The sequence below is a fragment of the Anolis sagrei genome, chromosome 6 (genome assembly GCF_037176765.1).
Source record: "Anolis sagrei isolate rAnoSag1 chromosome 6, rAnoSag1.mat, whole genome shotgun sequence".
Lineage (NCBI taxonomy): Eukaryota > Metazoa > Chordata > Lepidosauria > Squamata > Dactyloidae > Anolis > Anolis sagrei.
Genome location: NC_090026.1, coordinates 21511853 through 21525580, shown reverse-complemented (window position 1 = coordinate 21525580; position 13728 = coordinate 21511853). Strand labels below are relative to the sequence as shown.

Here is a 13728-nt window from a genome sequence, read left to right as displayed (position 1 = left end):
AGGCGATGGTATGAATTTCTGTACATTTTGAGATGTGGCATCACTCTGCCAGCGCCAGGACAGCCCCACCTCCAGGTAACCCAGTTCCCCCAAAGACCGTTGGCCTCCTGGAGATTCTACATTCCAGGATGCTTGGAAGGGCTTTGTGACCTCACACAAGCCTCAGGATTGAGCCATGGGATGGGATGGGAAAGTGACTTCTATATTGGGGATCCTTCATTTGAAAGACCAGATCAGGCTGGCCCCAGATTGACTCAGCCCCCATCATGCTGGATCAGGCTAGTGGCCAGGGATGGTGGAAATGCAATCCACCTTGTGGGTCAATGTGGCAGGAGGGATTCTATCTTCGTTCCTTTATCTATATGAACTTTTCAGGAGAAAGAAATACCCTCCAACTGTCTGGATTTGGCAGGGACAGTCCCAAGTGATAGACTCAAGGTATAAGTCTAGAATCATAAAATCGTAGTGTTGGAAGAATCCACAAGAGCCACCCAATCCAGCCCCCTTCCATGTTGGAAAATACAATCAAAGCACCCCCGAAGGATAGCTACCAAGCTCATTAACACCCCAAAAACAAGATCAACTTATTCATGGGTCAATGTTAGGTGCTGTATGCCATGGGAGGGCAGCGGGTTAAACCGCTAGCTGCAGGAAATCTGTTGACCAATGAGTCAGTAGTTTGAAGCCTCAAGTTGGAGTGAGCTCCCATCTGTCAGCCCTAGCTTCTGCCTACCTAGCAGTTCAAAGGCATGTAATGCGAGTAGATCAAAAGATACCACTTCGAAGGTGAGGTAAAAGGGTGCTCCATGCATACATGAAGGCAACACAATTGGAGAAGTCTGTGGACAACAGACTCCTCAGCATAGAAAAATGGAGCAAGAGCACCTCCCCATGGCCGGAGTTAAGCATCGCCTTCTGGAAATGGAAGAGGAAGGCCTTTACCTTTGTCTGTGTATTGTATGTTGTTATTTACTGTCTAAAAAGGTATTGAATGTTTGCCTTATATATGTAAAACTGTAAGCCGCTCTGAGTCCCTTCAGGGAGATAAAGCAGAATATTAATAAAGTGTATTATTATTCTTATTGTTTTATTGCAACTCTAATAAAAAACTAGAATAGCAAAAGGTGAGAGTTCAGTCTGTCCTAGGAGAACCTAAAAGAAGCACTGACCCACTTCTGCTCTCTCTGCTTCGCCATCCCCTTGACCTTTTTGAATGCCACCTGAAAGGTCAGGGATAATTGGTTCCCTGCGACAGCATAAGTGCGTTGCCTCTCTGCAGAATGACCACTGACTTATCCATAGGCCATATTAAAATTATGGCTTCAGAAGGTGAAACACTAAGTCCTGATTTTTCATCAAAATAATAATAATTAGGTAGACCAGGCCTCTGGATCCAATAGGTGAGGCTGTGGTGGCGCAATGGGTTAAACCCTTGTGCTGCTGAATTGCTGACATGAAGTTGGTGGTTCGAATTCATGGCACGGGGTCAGCTCCTGCTGTTAGCCCTAGCTCTTGCCAACTGAGCAGTTTGAAAACATGCAAATATGGGTAGATAAATAGGTACTGCTTTGGTGGGAAAATGCAAAAAGACACTCCAAGCTGTCATGCCAGCCAAATGACCAGGATGTGACAATGCAGGCTTCTCAGCTTGGAAATGGAGAAGAGCACCTCTCCCAGTGCCAGAGATAAGCATTGCCTACAGAGCCAGAAATGAAAGGAGAAGCCTTTGTCTTTGTCTATTTTTGTGTGCCTCGTTGTATTTGATTGTATCAAGAGATTGAATGTGTCTGTTTATATGCTGTAATTTGCTCTGAGTCCCCTTGGGAAGAAGGGCGGAAAGTGTTATTATTATGTTATTACTCTCTTCCAGATTTTTGAACCACAGTTCCCATAATCCCTTACTATCAATCATATTGGCAGAGGATTCTGGAAACTATACTCCAAAACAAGAAGAAGGAACAAGATAAATTATTTGGTTGCGGATGGCTCATGGGTGTGTGTTCCAGCAAACATGGCATTGGTTACTAAAGGCAGCACAACCACTGCGCCTTTATAGCAAATACTACTGACTTTTAAAACAGCATAAAAATATATGACCCTTGTTGGAACACAGCTCCTGTCTTTCCCTTGATGATGAGACTTGCAGCCTAATAACATTTGGCAAGCCACACCTTCTCCCTGTCTGCTTTAAAGGAAATATGTTGCCTGAATAATTGGGAATGTCTTTTTAATTGTTTTAAGCACTGCTTAATTGATTCGATTAGTGTAAGCAATTTAGAACTCCAGAGCAATGGTTAGCAATCTTTTGTTGCGCATTTGGAATATCTATAAGACCAGTATGCAAGCAAACATATATAGATGCAGCCTCTTTATCCTACTTAATTATATATGCCAATAAATTAATCACATATATAGCTAGACAGACAGACATAGAGAAGCATCGCTCTTGCTGTATGTAATTTTTTCCTCTTACCTCCCAGGGGTGGGCGAAGGGTTTGTATTCGGAGATTCCATGAGGCTGAAAAAAATTAATAATAATGGTAAAATTGGACCTTTCAAGCAAAATTGGACCATACAAGCCAAGGTTTCATGACTACTAAGTCAGCAAAAATGGTAGCTGCTTGTAAGAATGGTGCCAATCCCTGAGGATCCATAATATCAGTGCCAATCCCTGAGGGTCCGTATGAAAGCATCATAGAATCATAGAGTAGGAAGAGACCTTGTAGGCCATCCAGTCCAACCCCTTGCCAAGAAGGAGGAAAATCGCATTCAAAGAATCATCAAGCTTTGGCAAGGAATTGCTGAGACTGAGGTGCAACACTAACCTTGGGCTCTGCCTTTGCAAATTTGCTATATCTCTACCAAGCCTTATCATGACAACAAACTCCCACAAAAAACATGCAAAAGAAAACTCTTAATTCACATAAGTGCTCTGTGGTTTGTGTAATCACCATCTGGGCATTGCACGGGATTTCCTATCTGCACAATGAAAATGTTTTCTTCAATACCAGTTTGAAACTGCATTAAATGGTCAATGTAGATGGGGCCCTAGTCTTCCTGGCTCACAACTGTCCATCTCCCATTCTGAACTTAGAATCATAGAGTTGGAAGTGATTTCGTGGGCCATCCAGCCCAACGCCCTGCTAAGAAGCAGGAAAATCGCATTCAAAACACCCCCGACAGATGGCCATCCAGCCTCTGTTTGAAAGCCTCCAAAGAAGGAGCCTCCACCACACTCTGGGGCAGAAAGTTCCACTGCTGAACAGCTCTCACAGTCATGAAGGCCTTCCTAATGTTCAGGTGGAATCTCCTTTCCTGTAGTTTGAAGCCATTGTTCCATTGCGTCCTAGTCTTCAGGGCAACAGAAAACAAGCTTGCTCTGGGTTGTTGTAGGTTTTTCGGGCTGTATGGCCATGTTCTAGAAGCATTCTCTCCCGACGTTTCACCTGCATCTATAGCAGGCATCCTCAGAGGTTGTGAGGTCTGCCATGGATGCAGACGAAACGTCAGGAGAGAATTCTTCTAGAACATGGCCATATAGCCTGAAAAACCTACAACAACCCATTAATTCATTTATGTTGTATTGTATTGTTCTGTATTTGTTGTTAGCCACCTGAAGTCTTGATATCAGGAAAAAAGACAGGATACACACATCTCTGCTACTCAACCCTGATCTTAACCTTCAATAGCACTGGATGTCAGTTTGTGGGGCAGGGCTTAAGAGAAGAAAAAACTTGGCCCTTAATCATCTTGTTCCATTCCTCTGTGAGACCATTGTTTGTGGTTTCCCAGTTTTATATCTGCTCATTGTAGACATTTCAAATGTCTCTCCCAAATCTGAGCTATTGGTAGAAAAGAGGTTAATTTAAAATACTGTTGTTATTTCTGCTTTTGGTTCAGCCCATCACTGGTATGTGGTCCCCAAGGACTTTTCTAAAATTGAGTTAGGTCATAGTCTGAAAGAAGTTCCACACCCTTGATTCAGGAACATCTGTTCAATCCTAAACATCTGCAATTAAGGCAGCGGTGGAAAACCTACAACTCCCATCAGCCCCAAGTAGCAGAGCCAATGGAAACATATAGAGAATCACAACCTCCCCACTGGAACAAAAGCATTATAGGTGCTAAGACAGATAAGTAAATCTGTCCTAAATGGTTTGGCCAGAGCTCAGGAAAATTCATATACTCTCCAACAGTCGGAAATTGGCTGGGACAGTTCTGATTAATCCTAGTTTACAAACTGCTTTCCGAATACTACAGCTTCTCTCTGTGTTCTAATATTCATCTTTGATACGAGGATATGAACTTTTGACCTTCCAGATGTTGATGAATTACAAGTCTCTACTTTCCTAACAACTGGTCAAGCTATCGATACTTAGTTGCTATGAGTTTTCCAGGCTGTATGGGCATGTTCCAGAAGCATTCTCTCCTGATGTTTCGCCCACATCTATGGCAGGCATCCTCACGAGGTTGGGAAGTCTGTTGGAAACTAGGCAAATGGGGTTTATATATCTGAGGAATGTCCAGGTTCAGCAGTAACTGGAGGATGACAGGTTTTAAAACTGCAAACCAAGTGGACTAAATTATTTGACTTCAAAAGTTTTGTTCAAGTCTCAGAATCCTTAGCCATTAGCCATTCCAGCTAGAGTTGGGAGTCAAGAACATCTGAAGCACCAAAAGCAAGACCCAAAAGTCTAGACAGCATTGAGATGGATCAGTGGTCCAACTCAGCACAGAACATGTGGATTTCAGAGCACCTGAAACTCAAAATCCTTTTAATGGTAGATTCTCAGTATAGAACTGAAGCTTTTTCCATGCAAAGTACGTGCTCTGGATGATGAACTACTACAACCTGGGATCTTTTTTTTTCTTTTTTCATGTCAGGATCCACTTGAGAAACTGCAAGTTGCTTCTGGTGTGAGAGAATTGGCCATCTGCAAAGATGTTGCCCAGGGGATGCCTGGATGTTTTGATGTTTTACCATCCTTGTGGGAGGCTTCTCTCATGTCCCCATATGGGGAGCTGGAGCTGACAGAGGGAGCTCATCTACACTCTCCCCAGATTTGAAACCTCAGACCTGTCAGTCTTCAATCCTGCCTGCACAAGGGTTTAACCCATTGCGTCACCGGGGGCGCCAATCTGGAACCTTATAAAGCCATTATTCCCAGGACCATACTGTGGTAGAAGATCCAGGAACCTGATTCAGTTTTGGTAGGGATAGACTAGGGATGTCAAACTCATTTTCAAGGGCCACATCTGCCTTATGGTTGCCTTCAAAGCACTGAACCCATGGACACAGAATCCATGGATACAAATGTTGGAAATTACAACCTTATTCAAGCCTCCACTAGCAATTTGTTTGCATATGATTCTGTTTGCTTACTGTATGTTTTGGTATACAGCTTTCCCTTTATTCTATGTTCTTGGGGTTGTGGGAGGGACTGCAGACCACATGATCAGATCTGAAACTGCTCAGACCTCAGGCTCCATTAGACTCTCAGACTGTTAAGACTATCTCTTATCTGCTTAGGTTTTGGACTGTTAAGAGCAAATTCATGTTGCTGTTGATTGTAAGAAAGATGATCTGTGTTATCTGCACAGAAAAACTACTTCAAACCTATCTATAACTGGATTGTCAATTTATGTGCCTGTATACTGTGGTAGAAGATCCAGGAACCTGATTCAGTTTTGGTAGGGATAGACTAGGGATGTCAAACTCATATACAAAAAGGTTGTGAGTAAACCAAATATGTGACTTTTAAATAAGTCTACATTATTTTTGTCTCTTGAGTGCATGATATAAAAACAAGACGTTTTATGGGTGAATAGATGTTTTTGGGCACTGGAAAAAACTTCTGAAGAACTGGTATATTTTGTGCATTGGCATAATCTCTGTGCCTAACAGATCGGAGACAACCAGGTTATCAGTTTAACAACTAAAAAACAAATTGCCTTGCATGAGTACATGTGGATATATACTACTAAAGAGAAGATTTTACTTAAACAAGTTTTTTTTTGCTCTTCTCTGGAATATCATGTTTTTACAAAAGGTTATGATTTTCAAATGGTTGTGAATGCCATTTATCTCCAAAAATGTTATGGAGATCCTGCTTTTCCAAAAACAATTTTTTTACATATTGATCTGTGCTGTCTAGATTTTACCCAGTTTGGGTTCCCAAATGTTATTCAATGACAACTTCCATCACTCTTGAGTATCAGCTATCCGGACTGGGGATAATAGGAATTACAACACAACAGCCCTTGTGGCTCTGACGTCGGGGTAAGCTTAAAAAACATTTTAAAGCCAGACTTCATATCCACAAGCCTTGTAGCTAAAATTCAAACCCCACTCTTCTGACAATACAGAACAAACTGCAGCCTTCCAGATGTTACTGTATCCAAAATCCCATCAGGAGTCTGGCCCAGGCTTTAGCACAACTAGTAAATCACCAGCAATGATAAAATCTACCAATTGAAAGATTGTCAGTTTGAAGCCCCAGGTTGGCATGAGCACCTGTCATCCCAGGACACTGTTTACCTAAGCAGTTCGAAAAAAGCTTGAGCTGTAAGTAGAGAAATTAGATATAACTAAACAAGGAGGTATTTTATGACACCATTAAGAAAAATATCAGAAAATGCCTGGCGACCAAAAGGAAGGAAGAAGTCCTAATGGCTCTTCATCATAGAGGATGGAATGACAGCACCCCGCTCCACCGTGCCTGGATTCGAGCACAACCTTCCAAGGCACCAAAAAGTTGGACTTCGACACAACATACCTCCTTTCTGTTCTGTCTGTCTCTGTCCTGTCTGTCCAAAATGTCATTGAATATAAATAAAGTAATATAATATAATAAAATATTATTATTAGCTGTACCCATGGTGTCTAATGATGAAGAATACAGGAGTTGTAGTCCAGTTTCTGGAAGGCCACACAAAATGACATGGCAGGATGGTTTTGGACTGTGGGCCTTAAATTTGACATATGTGGGATAGCCAATAGCCAGAAGTTGCATCTGCCCCATTTTAGGTCCTCCACAGGTGGAATGAAACTGGAAGTGACTGAGAAGTTCTGATTTTCCAAAAATATTCTTTGGGGTCAATTCAGGGTTCTGGAAAAGGCCAAATATCCTCCAAAGGCATGATCCTTGTTTTCCTCCAGCATCATGTGAACCACATAAGTGGTCTTGTGGAACCTGCCCATGCCTGTTGAAAGGTACTGCTACCACTATATCTATTCCTCAATTCTTTGGTTAGCACAGAGGAGAGATCAAACCAGGTGAGCAGATTTTTAAATATTTTATAGGCTACAAGGACTATAAAATATTATTTTGAAAAGCAATACCAGGAGGAAGCTGAAGAGTGTGGGTTAAAAGAATAGAGGTTGCCCATTCCAGGTATCTCTTGTTGCTCTGAGATGGACAAGACAGAATTAGCCTCCTTAAGGATTAACAAAACACGAGTAAGAGCCAAGAAATCTCTCTCTCTTGCACACACACACCAGACCCATATAGCTTACCTCTTATGTCTCGGAGATACTTGGTCTGGAGCAGGATCTAGCTCCATCTGGCAGGGAGAGAAAAAAGAAAGGAAATGGTTATGACTGCATCCGATGACTTTAAAAACAAATCAGTGCTCTCTCCCTCCTGCTCATGGCCCACACATTCCTCCAACCCGGGAGCCTTTCTGTTCTAAATTAACAGACTCTGATGCACTTCCCCACCCCGAAGAAGCCAGGAGTCTTTTCTGTTTTCTCTTTCCCACTGTGAGAAGACATTTGATCCCACTCCAAAGGCAACCCAAAGGCCTTCACTCTGAAAATGTTGTCCCCAATATCCCTGATCCCCATTCTTTGCTAGTCTGCTAAGCAACAGTTTATGATCAACACAATCAATCAACATTCGCCACCTCCCACCCAAGACACCTTCTCACCCTCTTCCTAGAGAATCCCAGCTTCTCAAATCTCAGCCATGCAAAGCTTAGATTGAATCCTGCCCTTTATCTCTTTTTCTCTCCAGGGCTGACGCTGCTTTCAAATTGCAGCTATGAAGGCGGACAGGCGGTGTGTGTGTGTGTGTGTGTGGTTGTGTGTGTTGAGCAGTTCGTCCTCCCCCACCAAACCAGCATTGCACAGTCTCTCTTGTCTAATCAGCTTTGTCTGTCTTAAATCCTTAGGACTTGCGGCTTCCTGGAAAGGTGCATTATTTCTTTTCAATGGCTTCGGAGCCAGGCATGCGCTTGATGTGAAGCATCAGGTGTGTGTTTCCTGGTGCGGGAATGAATTTAGAGGAAGCAAGAGGGGAAATGTGCCCACGCAAGTGCCAGAGACAACAGAATGTGTCTATGAGTGCATCTACACTGTAATATTAATGCAGTTTGATGCTACTTTAACTACCGTGACTACTAGCCCTAGAGACTAGGACACAGAACAACGACTTCAAACTACAGGAGAGGAGATTCACCTGAACATTAGGAAGAACTTCCCGACAGTGAGAGTTGTTCAGCAGTGGAACTCTTTGCCCCCAGAGTGTGGTGGAGGCTCCCTCTTTGGAGGCTTTTAAACAGAGGCTGGATGGCCATCTGTCAGGGATGCTTTGAATGCATTTTTCCTACTTCTTGGCAGGGGACTGGTCTGGATGGCCCATGAGGGCTCTTCCAACTCAAGGATTCGACCAGCTCAGGCTAGATCTCCCTGTTGGCTGTGGCCACCCCCAGCTCCTTCAAGGTCACGCCAATCACTTCAAGGTTGCTATCCATCCATCCATCTTGCCCTTGCTTGGCCCCTCCTCCTTTTTCCTTCCATTTCCCCCAGCATCATTGTCTTCTTCAAGCTTCCTGTCTTCTCATTATCGAGACTGAAAAAATTCAGTCTCTCAGTTGGTGGAAACCCCTCCCCTGATTCTTTACGTTTGTCTCAGGTATCAAAACAACAACAACAACAACAACAATTTATCACACTTCCCTCTCCTAAATCTTTATATTGAAAAGTCCTAATTGTAAACGTAGAAGTGCTACCTACCTACTGCTAGAGCTTTAGAAGGTTATTTTGAGGGACTACAACTGACTAGCAACAATCCCAAGGTGGCTATTGCTGCTAATACTGTAGTTCCAATAGCTTTGTCAAACAGTATTTAAGTGACCCACTGTCCCTACATTTATGTAAATCAGTGGTTCCCTACCTTTTGTTTTTGACCAGGGACCACGTGGACCAGGGACCACTCCAACATTAGTACCAAAAGGGCTACGAATTAGTTTTTGGTCGACTTTAGAATTGGTTTGGTTATTTGGGATGCTGATTCAGAAAATTGCATTGGATAGACTACATCAGCTCTAGTTTCTGATACAGAACATATGCCATCAGAAAACCATATTTAATCAGCCTTGGCACTATAAGAAGGTTTTGCAAGACCAGTCGCTCTTGTTGCAACGGTGGATAGGCAGTGGCCATGGATCATATTTTAGTTCTTGCGGACCACTGGTGGTCCAGTGGGGAACCACTGATGTAAATTATATACTACAGAAAATTATATTTCTTTTAGCTTCCCCACAACCAATCACTTTTATAGGTCAGTTTTTCTCAAGCTAACACTTTTCAGATTTGTTGGATTACAGCACCCATCATCTCAGCTTCGTTGTCATTGTCAGTCATTGTCTCAGTTAACCTGCTGGTTGAAATGATGGGAGTTATAATCCAATGCAACTGGAAAGTAGTAGGTTGTATTGGATTATAGCACCCATAATCACAGCTTCATCTTGCAGCAGTCATAGTCTCAATTAACCTGCTGGCTGAAATGATGGGAGTTATAATCCAATACAACTAGAAGGCAGTGGGTTGTATTGGATTATAGCACCCATCATCTCAGCTTCATCTTGCAGCAGTCATAGTCTCAGCTAACCTGCTGGCTGAAATGATGGGAGTTATAATCCAATACAACTGGAAGGCAGTAGGTTGTATTGGATTATTGGATTATAACACCCATCATCTCAGCTTCATCTTGCGGCAGTCATCATCTCAATTAACCGGCTGGCAGAAAGAATAGGAGTTATAACCCAATACAACTGGAAGACAGTAGGTTGAGGAAGCTGTTGGGATTATCTTGAGTTCCTCTGGACAACCTGTTGGACTACAGCTCCCATCATCTCGACATTCATCATCATCCCTGTTAGCATGGCCCTGCTGGCTCACATGATGGGAATTATCATCCAACACATTTGGAAAAATCAATTTCAGGAAAAGCTGTCATTGGACTACAATTTCCATAATCTCATCTACTTTCTCCACCTATCAATAACATATGATCATAATTCATAACAACACATGTATTCTCAGTAGCACAAAATCAATTTAAAAACAAACCAACCAGTTTATAATCTTACCTCCTTCTGAAGTGTCTGTCTTTTCGAGACACTCAAGTCATTCCAACCAAACATGGCTCAAAGTCGATAGTAAGTATCCTCTTTAGGAATCAGCCACAAATTATATTGCTAAGTCTATATAATCAAGTCACAGTTGTCACAGTTTTTGCAAAAATGTCCCAAGTTCTTACGCAGCATTACTGCCAGTGAAGAACAAATTCACTACAAGAACTTGAGATTGACAAATGAATTCACATTTCAAATTTTTCACTAAAAATAAAAATAACGTTTTCTCTCCTGCGACGCACAGCAGCTGCCTAAGCCCTGGTTGATTTGGTGACCAGGGCAGGGCTAGTCAAACATATTCCGTCTTTGTGACTGGACAATGGGTAACCATGGCACTGGCAAGGGACAAAGGATTAAACCAGTGTTCCATTCCAGAATCAGGATCCTAGAGATGGAAGAGGCCACAAGGCCCATCCAGGGACACACCATCAAAGCACTCCTGACAGATGGCCATCCAGACTCTGTTTAAAAACTCCAGGTCACTAGTATTCACCAGCGCATCCACACTGTAGAATTACCGCAGTTGGATACCGCTTGCACCACCATAGTTCGGTGCTAAGGAATCTTGGATGTTGGTCTTTGGCACCTCAAAGAACTATAACTTTCATGATAATAATAATAATAATAACAATAATGCCTGGGTTACGATGTTGTAACCCAGGCATTGGCAGATTTGGGCCCTCTAGGTGTTTTGGATTTCAACTCCCACAATTCCTAACAACCGGTAGGCTGTTAGGAATTGTGGGAGTTGAAGTCCAAAACACCTAGAGGGCCCAAGTTTGCCCATGCCTGGGTTACAACATAGGTAAAACCCATAATCATTATAAAGATTTTATAAATATACATATCTATATGTATTTCTATTATATATATATATATATATATATATTTACTTTATTTATATACCGCTGTTCTCAGCCCGAAGGCGACTCACAGCGGTTCACAACAAATAAGAACAGCAAAAATTCAATGCTACAGTGTAAAAACAGTTAACAACCTAACATATTACATAATTAATAAACAATTACTACAATAACCATTCCTATTCACTATCTCATCATCAAAAACATGATCCATATTGAAACATATTTCTATGAAATACTTATTAAAACACATACATTAAAATGCATGATTCCATAGCATTCAGCCATGGCAGTTCAAGTGGTGCTAAACTGCATTAATTACAGTGCAGATCCACCTTTAGTTCCCATTTGTGGCTGATTTCATCTGCCTAACTGTAGTCAGTTTATTTCACGTCAATTTCTCTTTGATATGACTTCTTGTCTGATATGCCGCATTGAGTCCCCTTTGGGGGAGATAAAGCAGGGTGTAAATAAATAAAATAAATATAATAATGGGTTGCTGTGAGTTTTCCAGTCTGTATGACCATGTTCCAGAAGCATTCTCTCCTGACGTTTTGCCCACATCTAAGGCCGGCATCCTCAGAAAATTCCAGACAATAATCAATTAGGGCCAGCTAACAGCTCTCAACAAAGGGTTCTCCCAGGCAGGAAACAGCCAGCCTTTGAAGCTGCATGGCCTTTCAGCGCTAATCAAGGTGACCAATTGCAACATCCACACTTGCCTCAAGCAGACAAGAGTTCTTTCTCCCACCCTGGACATTCCACAGGTATATAAACCCCACTTGCCTAGTTTCCAACAAACCTCAAAACCTCTGAGGATGCCTTCCATAGATGTGGGTGAAATGTCAGGAGAGAATGCTTCTGGAACATGGCCATATAGACCGGAAAACTCACAGAAACCCAGTGATTCCGGCCATGAAAGCCTTCGACAATATGATGATGATAATAATAATAATAATAATAATAATAATATCTTAAGCTCTGTAAAATCCTAACTTTGAGTAAGATGGTTTAAAAGGAACATAATAATGATAATGTTGATAATAATAATAATAATCAGCTCAGTAAAATCCCAACTTTGAGTAAGATGGTTTAAAAGGAATATCATAATCATCAACATCATCATCACTGATTCCTGACTAAACTACAAATCCCAGTTTGAATTTCGAGATGTGCATCTACACTATAGAATTAATGCCGTTTGATACTACTTTAACTGCCATGGCTCAATGCTTTAGGATCCTGGGATTTGATAAGTCACCAGCACACTTTGGCAGAGAAGTCTGAAGGCCTTGTCAAACTACAGCTCTCAGCATTCTGTAGCATTGTGCAATGGTGGTTAAAGTGAAGTTAAACTGCATCAATTCTACAGTGCAGATGCACTTTTGAGAATTTGAATTCGAAACATTTGGAGGTCAAAAAGTTCCTTAACCCATTTTAAAAGAAATTGAGTTTTAAGCATTTCTCAAAAACTGGGTTGTTGTAGGTTTTTTCAGGCTATATGGCCATGTTCTAGAGGCATTTTCTCCTGACGTTTCGCCTGTATCTATGGCAAGCATCCTCAGAGGTAGTGAGGTCTGTTGGAACTAGGACAAAGGGTTTATATATCTGTGGAATAACCAGGGTGGGACAAAGGACTCTTGTTTGTTGGAGCTAGGTGTGAATGTTTCAACTGACCACCTTGATTAGCATTTGATTGCCTGGCAGTGCCTGGAGCAATCTTTTGTTGAGAGGTGATTAGATGTCCTTGTTTGTTTCCTCTCTGTTGTTGTGCTGCTCTAATTTTAGAGTTTTTTAATACTGGTAGCCAGATTTTATTCATTTTCATGTTTCCTCCTTTCTGTTGAAATTGTCCACATGCTTGTGGATTTCAAAAAGCAATTTATTTTTACAGATAAGATAAATTATAGGTTCTTGTGGGTTTTTTCGGGCTATAGGGCCATGTTCTAGAGGCATTTCTCCTGAAGTTTCGCCTGCATCTATGGCAAGCATCCCCTAAACACACACATACACAAAACCCCAGCAAAGAACCTAGTGATTCCAGCCATGAAAGCCTTCAAACAATAGATAAATTATAACTCATTTGTTTAGTTCAGCAAAGGTTTTCTTCTTCTTTTTCTCCAAACTTAGAAATCTGCTTCTGTTGGACCTACTGTGGATTCCTTGTGAAATAAGAAAAGAGTGTTCCTGAGCATAAGCAGAGTGCATTTGTAAACAAGTCACAGAAGAACTGCTCAGTACTCAGACTCATTCCTTAAAAACATATTGAAGTCTCCTTTAACTCTACTAAAGTTTCAGAACAGTATTTCCTATATTTTGGTCTTTTGGGTGTTTTGGACTTCAACTCCCAGGATCCTTGATTATTGCCTACAGCAGCAGAGGCTTCTGGGAGTTGAAGTCCAAAGGGAGGAAAGGAAGTGCTTCAGGGGGCGGGGGAGGTATGCTA

At 41.8% G+C, this 13728-nt stretch overlaps 1 protein-coding gene across 2 annotated transcripts in view; it reads right to left on the bottom strand.

Annotated features, from left to right (window-relative positions):
• LOC132777926 (tubby protein homolog) overlaps positions 1-8109 on the bottom strand; it is a 29051-nt gene extending 20942 nt beyond the window's left edge. Inside the window, exons 1-3 of one of the 2 annotated variants that reach the window (XM_060780479.2) lie at positions 7930-8109; positions 7517-7563; positions 2474-2518 (exon numbers count right to left, since the gene is read on the bottom strand). In XM_060780479.2, coding sequence (XP_060636462.2) covers positions 2474-2518; positions 7517-7563 — 92 coding nt within the window. In that variant the 5' untranslated portion in view covers positions 7930-8109. The remainder of the gene's footprint in view (positions 1-2473; positions 2519-7516; positions 7564-7929) is intronic. The other variant, XM_060780478.2, reaches the window with a different exon arrangement.
• Between the last annotated feature and the right edge of the window lie 5619 nt (positions 8110-13728).